The 21,459-nt window shown below is 41.6% G+C and overlaps 1 protein-coding gene across 2 annotated transcripts; it reads right to left on the bottom strand.

Moving 5' to 3' along the window:
* Positions 1–1,072: 1,072 nt before the first annotated feature.
* On the bottom strand, positions 1,073–21,220 carry LOC106579699 (acyl-CoA-binding domain-containing protein 5A). 2 transcript variants are annotated; one of them, XM_014159833.3, is made up of 13 exons: positions 21,133–21,220; positions 20,608–20,733; positions 20,191–20,311; positions 18,860–18,932; positions 18,451–18,568; positions 12,322–12,558; positions 12,006–12,209; positions 9,586–9,674; positions 9,267–9,510; positions 8,916–9,115; positions 8,496–8,546; positions 5,618–5,717; positions 1,073–5,134 (listed from the first exon to the last, which is right to left on the bottom strand). In XM_014159833.3, exons 2-13 carry the CDS (start codon positions 20,690–20,692, stop codon positions 4,995–4,997), a joined length of 1,662 nt encoding a protein of 553 aa, XP_014015308.3. In that variant the 5' UTR covers positions 20,693–20,733; positions 21,133–21,220; the 3' UTR covers positions 1,073–4,994. The 2 variants fall into 2 exon arrangements, with proteins under 2 accessions (XP_014015308.3, XP_014015309.3); XM_014159834.3 differs by having other exon boundaries at positions 5,608–5,717; positions 21,133–21,219.
* Positions 21,221–21,459: the final 239 nt, after the last annotated feature.

Genomic DNA, 21,459 nt, shown 5'->3' on the forward strand with positions numbered 1-21,459 from the left:
ACTTACACGTGTGTATAAAAATATATAATTCAGCACACAACAAATAAACATATTTAATAAAACCATGTGGCTGAATGGAAGCAAGTCCCTGCAGCAATGTTCCAACATCTAGTGGAAAGCCTTCCCAGAAGAGAGGAGGCTGTTATAGCAGCAATGTTCCAACATCTAGTGGAAAGCCTTCCCAGAAGAGTGGAGGCTTTTATAGAAGCAAAGGGGGGATCAACTCTTTATGAATGGCCATGATTTTGGAATGAGAAGATCAATGAGCAGGTGTCCACATACTTTTAGTAATTTAGTGTATGTTATAAATTCCAATTTGTAAAATATTTATGAATTTGTATGTTCACATCCCATTCTATCTTTCTTAGTGCTTGTGGTCAGATCTGTGTGTGTTGTGAATCCCCATAAGAGGAATTTGTTTTAAGTAAAAATAAAAGCGTTGTTAAAACTTTATTCAATTTATACTAAACAAGAATATAAAACACCGTGACAATTTCAACGATTTCACTGCGTTACAGTTCATAAGGAAATCAGTCAATTGAAATAAATTAATTAGGCCCTGAAGTTTTTCCCCACGAAAGGGCATTATTACAGACAGACCTACTCAGTTTCATGTCTGGGTGGCTGGTGTATGATGATCCTGCAGGTGAAGAAGCCGGATGTGGAGGTTCTGGGCTGGCGTGGTTACACGTGGTCTGCAGTTGTGAGGCCGGTTGGATGTACTGCCAAATTCTCTAAAACAATGTTGGAGGCGGCTTATGGTAGAAAAATGAACATGCAATTCTCTGGCAACTGCTCTGGTGGACATTGCTGCAGTCAGCATGCCAACTGCACGCTCCCTCAAAACTTGAGACATCTATGGCATTGTGTGACAAACCTGCACATTTTAGAGTGGCCTTTTATTGACCCCAGCACAAGGTGCCCCTGTGTAATGATTATGCTGTTTAATCATATTCTTGATATGCCACACCTGTCAGGTGGATGGATTATCTTGGTGAAGGAGAAATGCTCACTTAACAGGGATGTAAACACATTGGTGGCCAAAATTTGAGAGAATTAAGCTTTTCGTGCGTATGGAACATTTCTGGGATCTTTTATTTCAGCTCATGAAAAATGTGACAAACACTTTTTACACGTTGCATTTATATTTTTGTTTAGTATATTCTCAATCACATGCAAACAACAATCTAAGGCAGAAAAGGAGAGAAATATTCATATTTAGTAGAAAGTTTAACAAATCAATGGCTGTGAAAATATCAACTCTATTGCAAATGTACATTTTATGATACCTACATTATTTTGATATATTCATATACTACATCAATACATTAGAATGCAATTAAAATATTGCACTTTTGCCAATATAATGTTCTTATCTGGTCTGTACAACTATTATTGTATACAATTTACACTAAATGAACCAAACTCCATTACATAGAAAGTATTCAAAACACATATTAGAAGCCAAACATAACCATTGTCAGTCAGACCTCCATGGACAATGTTTCTTTACAAACAAACAAAAAACACATTGCTACATTAAAACATACACTACCGTTCAGAAGTTTGGGGTCACTTAGAAATGTCCTTGTTTATGAAAGAAAAGCATTTTTTTTTTTGTCCATTTAAAATAACATCAAATTGATCAGGAATACAGTGTAGACATTGTTAATGTTGTAAATGACTATTGTAGCTGGAAACGGCAGGTTTTTAATGGAATATCTACATAGGCGTACAGAGGCCCATTATCAGCAACCATCACTAGCACAACATTCTTGTGTTCCAATGGCACGTTGTGTTAGCTAATCCAATTTTATCATTTTAAAAGGCTAATTGATCATTAGAAAACCCTTTTGCAATTATGTTGGCACAGCTGAAAACTTTTATTCTGATTTAAAGAAGCAATAAAACTGGCCTTCTTTAGACTAGTTGAGTATCTGGAGCATCAGCATTTGTTGGTTCGATTACAGGCTCAAAATGGCCAGAAACAAAGACCTTTCTTCTGAAACTCATCAGTCTATTCTTGTTCTGAGAAATGAAGGCTATTCATTCCATGCGAGAAATTGCCAAGAAACTGAAGATCTGGTACAACGCTGTGTACTACTCCCTTCACAGAACAGCACAAACTGGCTCTAACCAGAATAGAAAGAGGAGTGGGAGGCCCCGGTGCACAACTGAGCTAGAGGACAAGTACATTAGTGTTTAGTTTAAGAAACAGATGCCTCAAAAGTCCTCAACTGGCAGCTTCATTAAATAGTACCTGCAAAATACCAGTCTCAACGTCAACAGTGTAGAGGCGACTCCGGGATACTGGCCTTCTAGGCAGTTGCAAAGAAAAAGCCATATCTCAGACTGGCCAATAAAAAAAAAAAGATTTAAGATGGGCAAAAGAACACAGACACTGGACAGAGGAAGATTGGAAAAAAGTGTTATGGACAGACGAATCTAAGTTTGAGGTGTTCGGATCACAAAGAAGAACATTCGTGAGATGCAGAAAAAAATGAAAAGAAGCTGGAGGAGTGCTTGACGCCGTCTGTCAAGCATGGTGGAGGCGATGTGATGGTCTGGGGGTGCTTTGGTGGTGGTGGTAAACTGGGAAATTTATACAGGGTAAAAGGGATCTTAAAATAGGAAGGCTATCACTCCATTTTGCAACGCCATGCCATACCCTGTGGACGGTGCTTAATTGGGAGCCAATTTCCTCCTACAACAGGACAATGACCCAAAAGCACAGCTCCAAACTATGCCAGAACTATTTAGGGAAGAAGCAGTCAGCTGGTATTCTGTCTATAATGGAGTGGTCAGCACAGTCACCGGATCTCAACCCTATTGAGCTGTTGTGGGAGCAGCTTGACCGTATGGTACGTAAGAAGTGCCCATCAAGCCAATCCAAGGTGTGGGAGGTGCTTCAGAAAGCATGGGGTGAAATCTCTTCAGATTACCTCAACAAATTGACAACTAGAACGCCAAAGGTATTCCGTAATGCTGCAAATGGAGGATTCTTTGACAAAAGCAAAGTTTGAAGGACACAATTATTATTTAAATTAAAAATCATTGTTTATAAACATGTCAATGTCTTGACTATATTTCCTATTCATTTTGCAACTTATTTCATGTATGTTTTCAAAACAAGGACATTTCTAAGTGACCCCAAACTTTTGAACGGTGTGTGTACATAAAAAAATGCTATGAACAGATATAAAGTTCAAATCATCATCAAAAAAAGTACAATGTATTTGAAACATGTATTTATCATCACTATTCAACTTGTTCTCTCTTTTCTCTTGTTTGAGTTGGTAACATCTGAGTGTTCAATTAGCGTTTCATATCCTTTTGGTTCTCTTTATTTTTCTCAGAATTTGGACCGACACTACAATTTTACATTTGAGATGTTTTACTCGAGTAGACAGAACTACAGTATATTTTAGCAGATGCTCGTAACCAGAGCAATTAGGATTAAATGCATAGCAATTAGGATTAAATGCATAGCAAATCGACAGATTTTTTCCCACTTAGTCGGCTCGGGTATTCGAAACAACGACCTTCCGGTCACTAGCACAACATTCTTAAGCGCTAGGCTACCTGCCGCCCCTAAGTACTGTACACGGCTACATTGGTGAGGAACTTTATCATGAGTTGATGAAATTCTAAATATACACAAATTAAGTGTATAAAAGCCGATCCGATATTTAAAAAATATTATACTTAATCTGAACCATTGTAACGCCCTGGCCATAGAGAGGGTTTTTTGTTCTCTATTTTTGGTTAGGCCAGGGTGTGACATGGGTGGGCGTTCTAGGTTTCTTTTTCTATGTTGGTTTATTTCTTTGTTTCGGGAGCGTGTATGGCTCTCAATCAGGAACAGGTGTAGATCGTTGTTGCCGATTGAGTCATACATAGGCAGCCTGTTTTTCCTTTGGGGTTTGTGGGTGAATGTTTTCTGTCTAGTGTTTTGTTATTCCTGACAGGAACTGTCTGGCTGTCCTTTTCGTGGTTTCATTAAGATGAACACATCCTCCGCTGCACCTTGGTCTCATTCTGACGACGGCTGTTATAACCATTAACATCCTAGCAGTAATGTACAACCTAACCAAAAACTAGACAATAAGGTCTTAATTTATTATTTCTAATATTAAATGAAAATTAACACATTTTCAGAATATAAATGTACCTTTCCACAAATACATTATTATATATTTACACTTATCTGCCTAGCGTTATCACCATATATTAGCAGCCTGAGCAACTATTATGATATATGGCATAAGGTTTCTGTTGCAGTATGTCCATGGCAGGCATTTACAGGACAAGTTGGATAGTTCTTATAATGCTGTAAGACAAGGGATGGGCAACTGGTGGACCCGTGGGCCTCCCCCCTTTTGTAGGCCCGCGGACCAATTTGACCGACAAAAGAAAACGTCCTGATGAGAGTTAGAATAATAGAATACATAAGGTACAATTTCGACATTTGTCTGTGCATCAAGAAGTCACTCAATAAGCCCAGATCAGCTAAATGTTTTTACATTGGTTAGTTAGTCTAGTGGCCAGCTATCTAAACTTGTAGTAAACATGGTCAAATTACTATCTGGCAACATTTTCTTTACACCCCATGGCAAGATATGCAGAATTGCAGGAAATTAACTTTAAAACGTCCATTTTTTTCTCTTCGCTGTCAGGAGACGGACCGCTAAAAAAAGGGAAGTTTAGTTTTTTTTTCTCCCTGGACCACACCACCATCAAAGTTGCCGATCCGTAAGATGTACGGAATAAAAGAAGCTATACTCAACATACACAGCCAATAACTTTACCGCCCAAGTTAAATCATCATAATTTCTTCAGAGCAAAAAAAAAAAGTACTAATGTAGTACAGTAGTCGTATAATCTTGCATGATTATAAAGCTGCAGTTCAATTCATTCACATTTCTCTCTGATTTCAATTGTAGTGCCCAGTGGGTTGTGAGGCTTCCCCCAACTCACTACTCCTAGTGCCATCTTCATAGTGCAAAAGCTAGAGTTACAGAGGTGTGGGGGAAAGTAGAAGGAAGCCTACGGCTGTTACCCAACCAGAGACTGTTGAGAGAGCTCTCATCGTCGCTCTGCGTCTTTGGGACGGGAGACTTTTCAGTTGATTCGTCTAAAAGTGGGGACAAGACTCGATGTTAGAAAGCATTTTTACTAAAGTTCAGGTGATACTTTTGATAGTTATCAACACAGTGTGGTCTCAGAGAATGTTGTATTATTCTGTACGTAAACACTCCAGTTAGTATGATATGTTACATTTCGTATGATACAGTGCATTCGTAAAGTATTCAGACACCTTAACTTTTTCCACATTTTGTTAAATTACAGCCTTATTCTAAAATTGATTAAATCGTTTTTTTTCCTTCGTCAATCTACACACAATACCCCATAATGACAAAGCAAAAACAGGTTTTTAGAAATGTTTGCAAATGTATAAAAAAAATTATAAAGTGGCATTTATAGAGTATCAGAGGCAGAATCGTGAATGGGTGACCAAATAACATAAACAAAATCTGTCTCAATTTACTCAACAATACCATTGACTAGCAGTTATTGTAGAATATCCCCATCTTGCTATAGAATTACCTTCTCTTACGTTGAAGATATAGGCGAATAAGCCACTGCACCACAAATGGCCACGCCACAGCAAAGGCAACGGCGCTAGGAGACACGTCAAAAGGCCACCAGGATGGGTTCTAGAGGACAAAATAGGATGAAAATGCATATGCTGAAAACTAGAGAAGTACATTTCCTGAAGAAAATGTGGTGTGCTTGCTAGATAGTTTAAAAGTATTTCAGTTTTGAAATAAGTTCCAGTAGCGCTAATGAGTGCAAGTGTAATGGTGGTGACTGATTTATAGTTGAAAAAGTAGGTATATGGAAAAATGGATTGATTTGGCTATTGACTGATTGATTAATTGATTTTGGCTATTGACTGATTAATTAATTGATTGATTGAGTGGATAGGGTAGCCTAAACATGTGAAAGTTGGTTTGGTGTCTCCAGCTTGAACAATTCAAGAGTTACTGTTGGTGAGTTGTTTTATGCAAATGTATACAGTATAGTTATAGTTGATAAAATAAAATAAAAAATGTGAAGTTAGCATAGCCTGAATGTTTTAAACTTGGTTTTGTAGATTAATTGGCCAAGGAACAGGACCATTTTGAATAGCTTCCTCTGTATTCCTATGGTTCCTCATTCAAACACATGTTAATTTATGCACATTTTAAAATGTTTACAGTTCAAAAAGTATTAATCTGAACGTCTCCACATTGGTTTGGTGTTGATAGCTTAAACGGTTCAAGAGGACTTGCGCGGACACATTTTCCCCATGTAAGTCTATGGCCCTTTAATTGCCATTGAAATGCATTGGGAACTCATTTAAATATTGTTGTAGTACAAAAACTATAGATTCTCAAAAAAAAAAAAAAATCTTAAGAAATCTAAGTTGGGGTCTTCTGCACATTTGAAAGTTGGTTTCGTGTTTATAGCTTATACGTGTTACGTCCTGACCAGCAGATGGAGCTGTTGTAGTAGTTTTGGGGTCAGGACGTGGCAGTCTTGTGTGTGTGATCGTTCTGTGTTGGTCTTGTGACTCCTGATCAGGAACAGCTGGGGATCGTTGTTCCTGATTGGGAGTCATATATGTAGGAGTATGTTTGTCACTTGGTTTTGTGGGTAGTTGTTTTTGCACTGCGTTGGTGAGCCTGCAAAACTGTTTAGTGTTGTGGGTATCATTTATTGTTTTGTCAAGTGGATGCTTTACTCTTTTTTTGTTAATTAAAATATGAGTATCCACAACTCCGCTGCATTTTGGTCTTCCCTGCAACACAACGAAGGATTTTGTGACAATACAGTTACAGATGTGTGGCGTTTTCTCTAATATGCAAATGTGTGCTAATTTAAACTGATTTAAGGATGGATAAATTACATAATCTATATATTCATGAAGTGGTTCAATCATCCTGAAGTTGTTTTGGGGTTTCTAGTCTTGAAGGTTTGGAAAGCAGTGTCACTGTGAATATCTACCTGTCATTGTCACCATTGATTCTAATTGCAAACTTTTAAATAGTTACAGTTACAAAAGTATTAATAGTATATAAAAATAAAAATAATAATTTGACAAGCAATCTTAGGGTCAGTCTGAACATGTCAACAATTGTTCTGATGTTGACAGCTTGAACGGTGATATATCAAGACTCATCTCCATTTTCGACCATTCAAGTCTATGGTCATTGACTTGCATTGAGTTTAATGCAAATATGGTTCTACTACAAAAAAAAGTATAAATAGTATTAAAAACAAATATTTCTCAAGCAACCTGAAGACGGTCTGTCTGAACATTCTAAAGTTGGTTTAGTGTTAACAGCTCAAGCGGTGTTAAGCATTAGAGTGAGTGGAATAATAATACTAATTAGACGATGTAAAGAATCTAGACCTGTGCTTTGCTTTCAGAAAACACACCTAATAAATACTTCCTTCTTTATATATCTCACAATATCCCTGAAAATAAAATAATCTGTATTCTGAATCACAATACATGTATGTGGGAAAATACAAAGGGCATGTTCAGTCTATGACCGTGTGTTCAGTCTATGACCGTGTGTTCAGTCTATGACCGTGTGTTCAGTCTATGACCGTGTGTTCAGTCTATGACCATGTGCTCAGTCTATGACCGTGTGTTCAGTCTATGACCGTGTGTTCAGTCTATGACCGTGTGTTCAGTCTATGACCATGTGCTCAGTCTATGACCATGTGTTCAGTCTATGACCATGTGCTCAGTCTATGACCGTGTGTTCAGTCTATGACCGTGTGTTCAGTCTATGACCGTGTGTTCAGTCTATGACCATGTGTTCAGTCTATGACCATGTGATCAGTCTATGACCATGTGTTCAGTCTATGACCATGTGTTCAGTCTATGACCATGTGTTCAGTCTATGACCATGTGCTCAGTCTATGACCGTGTGTTCAGTCTATGACCGTGTGTTCAGTCTATGACCGTGTGTTCAGTCTATGACCATGTGTTCAGTCTATGACCATGTGCTCAGTCTATGACCATGTGCTCAGTCTATGACCATGTGTTCAGTCTATGACCATGTGTTCAGTCTATGACCATGTGTTCAGTCTATGACCATGTGTTCAGTCTATGACCATGTGCTCAGTCTATGACCATGTGCTCAGTCTATGACCATGTGTTCAGTCTATGACCATGTGTTCAGTCTATGACCATGTGTTCAGTCTATGACCATGTGTTCAGTCTATGACCATGTGCTCAGTCTATGACCATGTGCTCAGTCTATGACCATGTGCTCAGTCTATGACCATGTGCTCAGTCTATGACCATGTGTTCAGTCTATGACCATGTGCTCAGTCTATGACCATGTGCTCAGTCTATGACCATGTGTTCAGTCTATGACCCATGTGATCTGAGTCCAACACAAACAATGACAGACAGAAAAGCCAGTGCACCGTACCTTACTACCCTTCTTTGCCAGGGGTGATGGTGGGTATGGTAGAGCCAACGACTAGAAAACAAAAGAGAGAAGAAAGGAACACAACAACGTTCATTACATTACTTCCTCAACTAAATAGTTACAGTCCATCTTAGACCTAAATCATCTTAGACCTAAATCATCTTAGACCTAAATCATCTTAGACCTAAATCATCTTAGACCTAAATCATCTTAGACCAAAATCATCTTAGACCTAAATCATCTTAGACCTAAATCCTACCTTCTGAGCATGAATAAAAGGCATGAGAGCAATAGGTGGAAGTACCACATGACAGCATGTTTGTCACGGGGGTTATTAGATACCTTTTAGCAGTAGTTACTATCTTATCAGGCTGTGTAATAGATAGTTTCAAAATGGTATGTGGGTCTCTGGTCTCTGACCTGGGATGCAGTAAGGGCCTCCAGTGTGTGCAGTCTCTCCAGGACACTCTGCATGTCTTCCTGCAGTCTGGCCAGCGCCACTACGATCTGCTCATTCAGACTGCCTCCTGTTGCCCCCGCTCCACCCCATCGTTCCCCGTCCCCTCCGCTACCCAGGAAGGGCCCCTGGGCCTCCAGGCCGTGCCTTGAAGACCTGGAGCCTATAAACAAATATAGAGACACAGAGAGGTGTGAACACTGACATATACTTCTAGAGAAATAAGAACGACCCTTAATACACACACACACACACACACACACACACACACACACACACACACACACACACACACACACACACACACACCTTACCTCGTTCTCTCCTAACCAGGGAGCTATCGGCCCTATCTGTATTCAGTCGTTGTCTCTGAGAGGCCCCTCCACTAGTCTCCCCATCCTCCCCGCCACACTGGATGCCCTTGGGTGGCCCCTGGGGGTCCTCAGGGGTTCCACACGGTGCCTCGGCGGGCCCCTCCTGATCGGACAGAGGGCTGTGGCTCTCTCCCTGCTCTTCCTCATCCAGCTCCAGACAGCGGTCAGTGTGTGCCTCAGAGCCCTGGACCAAACACACATACATGAGGATGCTTTGTCTGTGCTTGACTGTACTCTGTGTGTGTGTGTGTACTCTTACCTCTTCCAGGCCAAACTGGTCCATAGAGTCACAGTAGACCTCGCTGTCTGAGTCACTGGTCACATGACGGGGCCAGGATACATCCAGATCTATAGGAATAGATAGCACAATGTCCCATACAGGTCAGCCTCGACTCTTCGCCATATGGGAACCTTCCTTCAGAGAGATGTTTGTGCTAGCAGGACCCATTAAGAAGGAACACAAATGTAACCAGTGCAGAGGCCTTTGATGTCCATTTGCATTATACAGTACCAGTCAACAGTTTAGACACACCTACTCATTACAGGGGTTTTATTTATTTATACTATTTTCTACATTGTAGAATAATAGTGAAGACATCAAAACTATGAAATAACACATATGGAATCATGTAGTAACCAAAAAAGTGTGTTATTTTGTAGTTTGATGTCTTCACTATTATTCTACAATGTAGAAAATAGTACAAAATAAAGAAAAACCCTTGAATGAGTAGGTGGGTCCAAACTGTTGACTGGCACTGTATGTGTTCCACATTCCAAACGCAAACCTTTCTGAAGGTGATCATTGATTGGATGTGAAGAGATGGTTCGAGGTCCACTGGCCCTAGACCAGATCAGCTTTTAGGGGGATAATGTCACTGCAACCCATCAGAGCAGGGAAGTCTGTGTCTGTTCCCAGGGAAGTGCAGAGTTGCAACAGCTCTGGGAGTAAAGCTGAGCAGCTTAATAAGATCACATGGCCAAGGATCCATGAGGACATCCGCCCACTAGGGTGCTGAGTATCCATTTTGAAACCTTTTTTCAGACATCTAGTTAATGGACAATCTGGATTAGGCCCATAATGCCTTCCATAACGCCTGCTTCTTCTTTTAGAGAGTAATGCTGATATTCAGCATACTAGATATCAATGGCAAACCTTCATTCTATCCAAATTCAATCCTCAATTCTGTTGTAACAGACAACTCTAGGCCTGATATACACTGGAATAGGTAAGTCTATGGTATACTGTACATTACAATCATAAAGACAAGTACTAATCGTCATGCAGCTGATTGGTTGGTTTCTACCTTGTTCTACAGTGCCTGAAATACCTATTGGTTACCACAGGGGAAAGAGTTTCTACCTTTTTGTGTTTACAATAAATAGTATATTATGCTCTTGAAAAGCACAAATTTACAATTTACAATCCTGTGGCCATTGGATAAAATACTTTTATAGCCCCTTGGGGCATAGGGAACTCAAACCTTCCGCCACGGTAATGTATGCACAACATTCTAACTAACAGACGGAATACAGTAACGCAACATTCTAACTAACAGACGGAATACAGTAACGCAACATTCTAACTAACAGACGGAATACAGTAACGCAACATTCTAACTAACAGACGGAATACAGTAACGCAACATTCTAACTAACAGACGGAATACAGTAACGCAACATTCTAACTAACAGACGGAATACAGTAACGCAACATTCTAACTAACAGACGGAATACAGTAACGCAACATTCTAACTAACAGACGGAATACAGTAACGCAACATTCTAACTAACAGACGGAATACAGTAACGCAACATTCTAACTAACAGACGGAATACAGTAACGCAACATTCTAACTAACAGACGGAATACAGTAACGCAACATTCTAACTAACAGACGGAATACAGTAACGCAACATTCTAACTAACAGACGGAATACAGTAACGCAACATTCTAACTAACAGACGGAATACAGTAACGCAACATTCGAACTAACAGACGGAATACAGTAACGCAACATTCTAACTAACAGACGGAATACAGTAACGCAACATTCTAACTAACAGACGGAATACAGTAACGCAACATTCGAACTAACAGACGGAATACAGTAACGCAACATTCTAACTAACAGACGGAATACAGTAACGCAACATTCTAACTAACAGACGGAATACAGTAACGCAACATTCTAACTAACAGACGGAATACAGTAACGCAACATTCTAACTAACAGACGGAATACAGTAACGCAACATTCTAACTAACAGACGGAATACAGTAACGCAACATTCTAACTAACAGACGGAATACAGTAACGCAACATTCTAACTAACAGACGGAATACAGTAACGCAACATTCTAACTAACAGACGGAATACAGTAACGCAACATTCTAACTAACAGACGGAATACAGTAACGCAACATTCTAACTAACAGACGGAATACAGTAACGCAACATTCTAACTAACAGACGGAATACAGTAACGCAACATTCTAACTAACAGACGGAATACAGCAACACAACATTAAGTGCTACTCAGAGACGAGTTGGGACACTTTTTAGATTATTGTTCTAGTCCTAGACATTCAGTTAAATATAATTGTTTAAATATCCCCCATGTGATGTTAATTGAGAGAAAACAACTCTCTAAACACATGGATCTGGTGGTCCCTACCTGCGTGGTGACCGTTGACCTGGACATGGGGCTCCAGGGGCAGGATGCTGCTCAAGAGGCCCTCCTCTGAGTCCTCACTGTTCAGGGCAGCCTTGGAGGTGTGGGTCCCATTGGAAAAGTGGCTCATCCCGTTCCCCACATTACCTTCAGACAGGGGGACTTTAGGTCTCCTGGATGAGCCCTTTTTCTTTGACTTTTCATTTGCTGAAAGACATTTTCTAAATATATTATTACAAGATTTTTTCTGCTTAACGTTTTCCTATTTTTTTTATTTTTATATATTGTTATTTTCTTGTTCTAATGTTTGACAACATACCTTTTTTCACCTCTTTTATCTCAGCAATTTCTTCTTCTTCTACTTCAATTTCATCTTCCTCATCAAACTCAAACTCCTCTTCCTCCCCCTGTTCCTTCACTGCCATGACGTTGGGCTCTGGAGGCTCAACCGCTGGTCTGGGTGGCCGTGTCTCCAAAGTGCCGTTCATTTCCATCGTCCTAATGATGCTCCTCGTGACACTTTTTGAAGGTGCTGATGTAATCATGGTCCCAAAACCTGTGTCATAGAAACAACTGTGTTACAATGATATAGAACTAAACCTTTATGTTACTGCTAGTTTAATTTACCTAAACAAGGAGATATACCAGGAGATACATTAGGAGATATACTAGGAGATATACCAGGAGATACATTAGGAGATATACCAGGAGATATACCAGGAGATATACCAGGAGATATACTAGGAGATATACCAGGACATATACTAGGAGATATACCAGGACATATACTAGGAGATATACCAGGAGATATACTAGGAGATATACCAGGACATATACTAGGAGATATACCAGGAGATATACAAGGAGATATACCAGGAGATATACTAGGAGATATACCAGGAGATATACCAGGAGATATACCAGGAGATATACCAGGAGATATACCAGGAGATACACCAGGAGATACATTAGGAGATATACCAGGAGATATACCAGGAGATATACCAGAAGATACACCAGGAGATACATTAGGAGATATACCAGGAGATATACCAGGAGATATACTCTGAGATATACTCGGAGATATACCAGGAGATATACCAGGAGATATACTCAGAGATATACCAAGAGATATACCAGGAGATATACTAGGAGATATACCAGGAGATACACCATGAGATACACTAGGAGATACACCAGGAGATATACCAGGAGATATACTCAGAGATATACCAAGAGATATACCAGGAGATATACTAGGAGATATACCAGGAGATACACCAGGAGATACACTAGGAGATACACCAGGAGATACACCAGGAGATATACTAGGAGATACACCAGGAGATATACCAGGAGATATACTAGGAGATATACCAGGAGATATACCAGGAGATACACCAGGAGATACACCAGGAGATATACCAGGAGATATACCAGGAGATATACCAGGAGATATACTAGGAGATACACAAGGAGATATACCAGGAGATATACTAGGAGATATACTAGGAGATATACTAGGAGATATACCAGGAGATATACTAGGAGATACATTAGGAGATACACTAGGAGATATACTAGGAGATATACTAGGAGATATACCAGGAGATACACCAGGAGATATACTAGGAGATATACCAGGAGATATACCAGGAGATATACCAGGAGATACACCAGGAGATATACTAGGAGATATACCAGGAGATATACCAGGAGATATACCAGGAGATATACCAGGAGATACACCAGGAGATACACCACATAACCAAAAGTATGTGGACACCTGCTTGTCGAACATCTCATTCCAGAATAATGGGCATTAATATGGAGTTGGTCCCCCCCATGGCTACTATAACAGCCTCCACTCTTCTGGGAAGGCTTTCCACTAGATGTTGGAACATTGCTGCAGGGACTTGCATCCATTCAGCCACAAGCGCATTAGTGAGGTCGGGAAATTATGTTGGGCAATTAGGCCTGGCTTGCAGTCGGCCTTCCAATTCATCCCAAAGGTGTTCGATGTGGTTGAGGTCAGGGCTCTGTGCAGGCCAATCAAGTTCTTCCACATCAATCTCACCAAACATTTCTGCATGGACCTTGCTTTGTCAACGGGGGCATTGTCATGGTGAAACAGGAAAGGGTCTTCCCCAAACTGTTGCCACAAAGTTGCAAGCACAGAATCATCTAGAATGTAATTGTATGCTATAGCGTTAAGATTCCCCTTCACTGGAACTAAGGGGCCCAAACCGTGAAAAACAGCCCCAGACCATTATTCCTCCTCCACCAAACTTTACAGTTGGCACTATGCATTCGGGCAGGTAGTGTTCTCCTGGCATCCACCAAACCCAGATTCTACCGTCGGACTGCCAGAGGGTGAAGAAGCGTGATTCATCTGTCCAGAGAAGATGTTTCCACTGCTCCAGAGTCCAATGTCAGGGAGCTTTACACCACTCCAGCCGACGCTTGGTATTGGGCATGGTGATCTTACGCTTGTGTGTGGCTGCTCGGCCATGGAAACCCATTTCACGAAGCTCCCGAAATCAGTTCTTGTGCTGATGTTGGTTCCAGAGGCAGTTTGTAACTCGGTAGTAAGTGTTGCAACCAACTACAGATCATTTTCACGTGCTACGCGCTTCAGCACTCAGCGGTCCCGTTCTGTGAGCTTGTGTGGCCTACCACTTCACGGCTGAGCCATTGTTGCTCCTAAACATTTCCACTTCACAATAACAGCACTTACAGTTGACTGGGGCAGCTTTAGTAGGGCAGAAATGTGACTAACTGACTTGTTGGAAAGGTGGCTCCCTACAGTATGACGGTGCCACGTTGAAAGTCACTGAGCTCTTCAGTAAGGCCATTCTACAGTCAATGTTTGTCTATGGAGATTGCATGACTGTGTGCTCGATTTTATACACCTGTCAGTAACGGGTGTGGCTGAAATAGCCGAATCCACTAATTTGAAGGGGTGTCCACATACTTTTGTATATACAGTGCATTTGGAAAGTAGTCAGATCCCTTGACTTTTTCCACTTATTCTAAAATGGATTCAATTGTTTTTTTACCTCATCAATCTACACACAATACCCCATAATGACAAAGCAAAAACAGTATTTAGACATTTTTGCAAATGTATTAAAAATAAAACACTAATATATAATTTACATAAGTATTCAGACCATTTACTCAATACTTTGTTGAAGCACCTTTGGCAGCGATTACAGCCTCGAGTCTTCTTGTATATGACACTACAAGCTTGACACACCTGCATTTGGGGAGTTTCTCCCATTCTTCTCTGCAGATCCTCTCAAGCTGTGTCAGGTTGGATGGGAAGCGTCACTGCACAGCTATTTTCAGGTCTCTCCAGAAATGTTCGATTGGGTTCAAGTCTGGGCTCTGGCTGGGCCACTCAAGGACATTCAGAGACTTGTCCCGAAGCCACTCCTGTCTTGTCTTGGCTGTGTGCTTAGGGTCGTTGTCCTGTTGGAAGGTGAACCTTCGCCCCAGTCTGAGGTCCTGAGCGCTCTGGAGCAGGCTTTCATCAAGGATCTCTCTGTACTTTGCTTCGTTCATCTCTTTCCCTCGACCCTGACTAGTCTCCCAGTCCCTGCTGCTGAAAAACATCCCCACAGCATGATGCTGCCACCACCATGATTCCCTGTAGGGATGGTGCCAGGTTTTCTCCAGATGTGGCACTTGGCATTCAGGCCAAAGAGTTCAATCTTGGTTTCATCAGACCAGAGAATCTTGTTTCTCATGGTCTGAGAGTCCTTTAAGTGCCTTTTGACAAACTCCAAGTGGGCTGTCATGTGCCTTTTCCTGAGGAGTGCCTTCCCCCTGGCCACTCTACCATAAAGGCCTGATTGATGGAGTGCTGCAGAGATGGTTGTCCTTCTGGAAGGTTCTCCCATCTCCACAGAGGAACTCTGGAGCTCTATCAGAGTGACCATCGGGTTCTTGGTCACATCCCTGAACAAGGCCATTCTCCCCCTGATTGTTCAGTTTGGCAGGGCGGCCAGCTCTAAAAAGAGTCTTGGTGGTTCCAAACTTCTTCCTTTTAAGAATGATGGTGGCCAATGTGTTATTGGGGACCTTCAATGCTGCAGGAACTATTTGGTACCTTTCCCCAATCATGTCCAATCAATTGAATTTACCACAGTTTTACTCCAATCAAGTTGTAAAAAAATCTCAAGGATGATCAATGGAAACAGGATGCACCTCAGCTCAATTTCGAGTCTCATAGCAAAGGTCCTGAATACTTTTGTAAATAAGATATTATAGATTTTTTTTATATACATTTGCAAAAATGTCTAAAAAGCTGTTTTCGCTTTGTCATTATGGGGTATTGTGATGTCATTGTGATGTCATTATGGGGTATTGTGATGTCATTATGGGGTTTTGTGTGTAGGTAGATTGATGAGGACATGTTTGTATTTGATCCATTTTACAATAAGGCTGTAACATAACAACATGGGGAAAAAGGACTGAATACTTTCCGAATGCACTGTATATTGTATACCGGGAGACATACCGGGAGACATAGCGGGAGACATACCGGGAGACATAGCGGGAGACATAGCGGGAGACATACCGGGAGACATAGCGGGAGACATACCGGGAGACATACCGGGAGACATACCGGGAGACATACCGGGAGACATAGCGGGAGACATAGCGGGAGACATACCGGGAGACATACCGGGAGACATACCGGGAGACATAGCGGGAGACATAGCGGGAGACATACCGGGAGACATACCGGGAGACATAGCGGGAGACATAGCGGGAGACATAGCGGGAGACATACCGGGAGACATACCGGGAGACATAGCGGGAGACATAGCGGGAGACATACCGGGAGACATACCGGGAGACATAGCGGGAGACATAGCGGGAGACATACCGGGAGACATACCGGGAGACATAGCGGGAGACATACCGGGAGACATACCGGGAGACATACCGGGAGACATAGCGGGAGACATAGCGGGAGACATAGCGGGAGACATACCGGGAGACATAGCGGGAGACATAGCGGGAGACATAGCGGGAGACATACCGGGAGACATAGCGGGAGACATAGCGGGAGACATAGCGGGAGACATAGCGGGAGACATAGCGGGAGACATACCGGGAGACATAGCGGGAGACATAGCGGGAGACATACCGGGAGACATAGCGGGAGACATACCGGGAGACATAGCGGGAGACATAGCGGGAGACATACCGGGAGACATACCGGGAGACATACCGGGAGACATAGCGGGAGACATAGCGGGAGACATACCGGGAGACATACCGGGAGACATAGCGGGAGACATACCGGGAGACATACCGGGAGACATACCGGGAGACATACCGGGAGACATAGCGGGAGACATACCGGGAGACATACCGGGAGACATACCGGGAGACATAGCGGGAGACATAGCGGGAGACATACCGGGAGACATACCGGGAGACATAGCGGGAGACATACCGGGAGACATACCGGGAGACATACCGGGAGACATAGCGGGAGACATACCGGGAGACATACCGGGAGACATACCGGGAGACATAGCGGGAGACATAGCGGGAGACATAGCGGGAGACATACCGGGAGACATAGCGGGAGACATAGCGGGAGACATAGCGGGAGACATAGCGGGAGACATAGCGGGAGACATACCGGGAGACATAGCGGGAGACATAGCGGGAGACATACCGGGAGACATACCGGGAGACATACCGGGAGACATAGCGGGAGACATAGCGGGAGACATACCGGGGCCAGCGGGGACATAGCGGGAGACATAGCGGGAGACATAGCGGGGAGACATAGCGGGAGACATACCGGGAGACATAGCGGGAGACATAGCGGGAGACATAGCGGGAGACATACCGGGAGACATAGCGGGAGACATAGCGGGAGACATACCGGGAGACATACCGGGAGACATAGCGGGAGACATAGCGGGAGACATACCGGGAGACATAGCGGGAGACATAGCGGGAGACATAGCGGGAGACATAGCGGGAGACATACCGGGAGACATAGCGGGAGACATAGCGGGAGACATAGCGGGAGACATAGCGGGAGACATACCGGGAGACATAGCGGGAGACATACCGGGAGACATAGCGGGAGACATACCGGGAGACATAGCGGGAGACATAGTGGGAGACATAGCGGGAGATAAATTCTAATTCAACCAAACTATGAGATATAAAGCTAAAATAAAAGAAAATTAAAACCTATTTATACTGAACTACAACATCAGACATAACTAAAATGATCTGGGAATTGTGGGTAAATACACATCTATAGACTTGCCTTGAAGTTGCCTAGCAAATTTTGTCAAACGGGCTGAGTACATGATAGAAATGTATAAGTTAAAATGGAAGACATGCCAAATAAAATCAAATCAAATTCATATGAAATCAAATTAGATTAAAAAGGTAGTGACAGTACCTGCAGACAGGTCGGACACCTGATTTATGTGCTTCTTCTCTTGCACCTGTTCATAGAAGGGGCCCAGCACCAGCAGCAGCTGCTCTACCTCAGCTGTACAGGGCATGCCCTCAAGGATCTGTTGTTTAAACACAACACGACAACAAACACATGTAGTGCCCTCTGACGTACACTGACATACAGGCCATCCTGTCTGAACGTCATTTAGACAGATTTTCATCAACAAAATGATCCAACTCTGGGTTGGGAGTCAATTCCTTTTTAACTTAACTGAACTCAGGAAATTTCAATTAAAGAATAGAATTCCACTTACTTCCTGGACTCATCAACAATCTATTAGAATACCCGCCAACGCTGGTATGCTGACTTCTGCATTGACATTCATATCCATTCAAGACAAAACACTTACCAGCTTCAATTCATCAACATAAGCAATCATTGCCTCTTCCTTGGGCATTTCTCCCAGATCATTCCATGCATCCCTAAATAGACAGAACAAGATGTTTGAAATAACACCTACACTGACAGTCTCCTACCTAGAGTTTAATACCTCTTCAAGTGATAACACAGGTTAACAGTATAGAATATATACTGTATTCTATACTATCTACTGTATCTTAGCCTATGCCACTCTGTCATTGCTCATCCATATATTTCTATATTCTTATTCCATTCCTTTACCTAGATTTGTGTGTATTAAGTAGTTGTTGTGGAATTGTTAGATTACATGTTAGATATTGCTGCACTGTCGGAACTAGAAACACAAGCATTTCGCTACACTCGCAATAACCTCTGCTAACCATGTGTATGTGACCAATAAAATTTGATTTGAGTTAAGTTATCAGTAACAGAAACAACTGCTTTTAAGGATCTTGGGTATTGTGATCCAGTTGCTTTAAATGCTTTAACTCTTAGACATAATGGACATTCTCATAGGAGTCGTGGACAGCACGTAAAGTCATTATCGTTCAGATCATCGTGTTATTTGTTATCAGCAGAGAGTCTCCACTTGGTCAATGACCCAGACGCTCATGAACCTAAATCAGCAGCTGGCCTGCCAACTCTAAATGTAAGGCTCAGTAGAGCAATAACAGTCTAAAAGTATAATAGTTAAACCGATTCATAAACAGCTGCAGTGTCATTTCTAAAAAAGGATTCCCTCAGTGGCGAGATCTTCAATAAAAAAATGTAATTGTTTAATTTTTATATATACAAACAAGTAAAAACAGTCAACTGCCGCCAAGTGGGTAAAAGGTGACATGACATATCATGCCTCTTCAGCACAACAGGTCCAGATTTTATCAGACAAAATGCGGCAATGGGAAAGTTAACCGCAAGGACTTACAGTACAGACAAATCTCTGTCGTCGTTAGAAGACCCTATTTGAATCCTACTGGTCTGTTTGCATTACCATTTGACTTAGACCCTATTTGAATCCTCCTGGTCGGTTTGCATTACCATTTGACTTAGACCCTATTTGAATCCTACTGGTCTGTTTGCATTACCATTTGACTTAGACTCTATTTGAATCCTACTGGTCTGTTTGCATTACCATTTGACTTAGACTCTATTTGAATCCTACTGGTCGGTTTGCATTACCATTTGACTTAGACTCTATTTGAATCCTACTGGTCGGTTTGCATTACCATTTGACTTAGACCCTATTTGAATCCTACTGGTCGGTTTGCATTACCATTTGACTTAGACCCTATTTGAATCCTACTGGTCTGTTTGCATTACCATTTGACTTTGCCCATGGGGTCCCAGAAACCAGGTCTGGGTGTGTTGCAGGGTCCTAGTGTGGACTGTTTGTAGTAACTGTAAAACTTGAGCATCATGTCATTGGAGGGCTGAAAGGAACCTGAAATAGATACACAAAATAAAAAAATACATCTTACTGCAGAATATATTGTCCTGAAATGAGAATGAGGAGTGTCAATGAGAGGAATGATAACTCAAACAGACTGGTACCCAGACTAAGAATATTTGCAGTAAAAACATGGTCTTTTGGAAAACTCTTTAGGTTTTAACACAATGAATTTAATTGTGATATTATTCAGGTGTGTAAATATACCTACTCCCAGAGAGCTTTGGAAAGTAGGTTAACAATAATTGGCTTTAGGCTGCAATGTTGCATTTAGCCCTCATAGCCCTTACCGTCTGGAGGCAAGCTTTGTATCACTTTGACAGCGGCATCAAACCTCCGCTCGTACAATGGTTTTCCATCCTCAATCTCCATCATAACCCCAAAAGTGTGAATTACGTTAGCGAACTCTTCAAAACCTAGGGATAATCATCATTAAAGTGGTCAAGACAGGAATGTACAACATGAGAGTTGAGTATGGGTTGCAGAAATATATATTGTTGTGTATAGCTAGGTCATACACCCGTAATAACATTGGTCAAATAATATGAAAACCGTTCACAATAACATAAAAGTACTTCAAATATAGATATATAAGTACTATAGGTGACTATTTGACTACAACCTCATAACAGCTAAGCTAAACCAAAACCACTGGTAAGGTTATGTCGTCTGTGAATTTTAGAGCACTCAATGCCACAGAGACTAAACAAATGATTTTAAAAACATCCCTAATAATTTATCTTTCTAATGAACACAACAAAAATATATACATTGCACTCGGTAAATAAGCTCATAAGGCCATGTTTGTCACTCACCATTTAATGATCTACCTGCTTGAGACTACGACCTCTCTTTACTTACCAACAGAAGACATGCACAATACAGTAGTGACAGGCACTGCATGCTATGGGAGTTGTAGTTTTCTACTGCCTGGATGGAGATAAATATGTCCTTTATTATTACATCAAAATGCCTACAAGCTCCACATTGCACCAGCCACAGTTAGAGCTTACTGGATATGTAGTTCTAAATACAGTCTATAGCTGAGCGTGTAATTGACCTAAAAACAAATGTATGGTAAAGGGATGTAAGCCAACACAATACTATGTGTTGTTGGCCACAATAAGAAATGTCGCAAAGGC

Source organism: Salmo salar, chromosome 19, assembly GCF_965601325.2.
Source record: "Salmo salar chromosome 19, fSalSal1, whole genome shotgun sequence".
Classification (NCBI taxonomy): Eukaryota; Metazoa; Chordata; class Actinopteri; order Salmoniformes; family Salmonidae; genus Salmo; species Salmo salar.

What these genes read in the sequence shown, in the direction of transcription:
- LOC106579699 (XM_014159833.3), bottom strand. Translation starts at nt 20,692, where the DNA reads ATGATGGAGATTGAGGATGGAAAACCATTGTACGAGCGGAGGTTTGAT. An exon ending in GGTGTCCGACCTGTCTGCAG is followed by an intron (nt 12,559 to 18,450) that starts GTACTGTCACTA and finishes TCTATGACACAG; the next exon opens with GTTTTGGGACCATGATTACA. An exon ending in AGGCCCTTACTGCATCCCAG is followed by an intron (nt 8,547 to 8,915) that starts GTCAGAGACCAG and finishes TTTGTTTTCTAG; the next exon opens with TCGTTGGCTCTACCATACCC.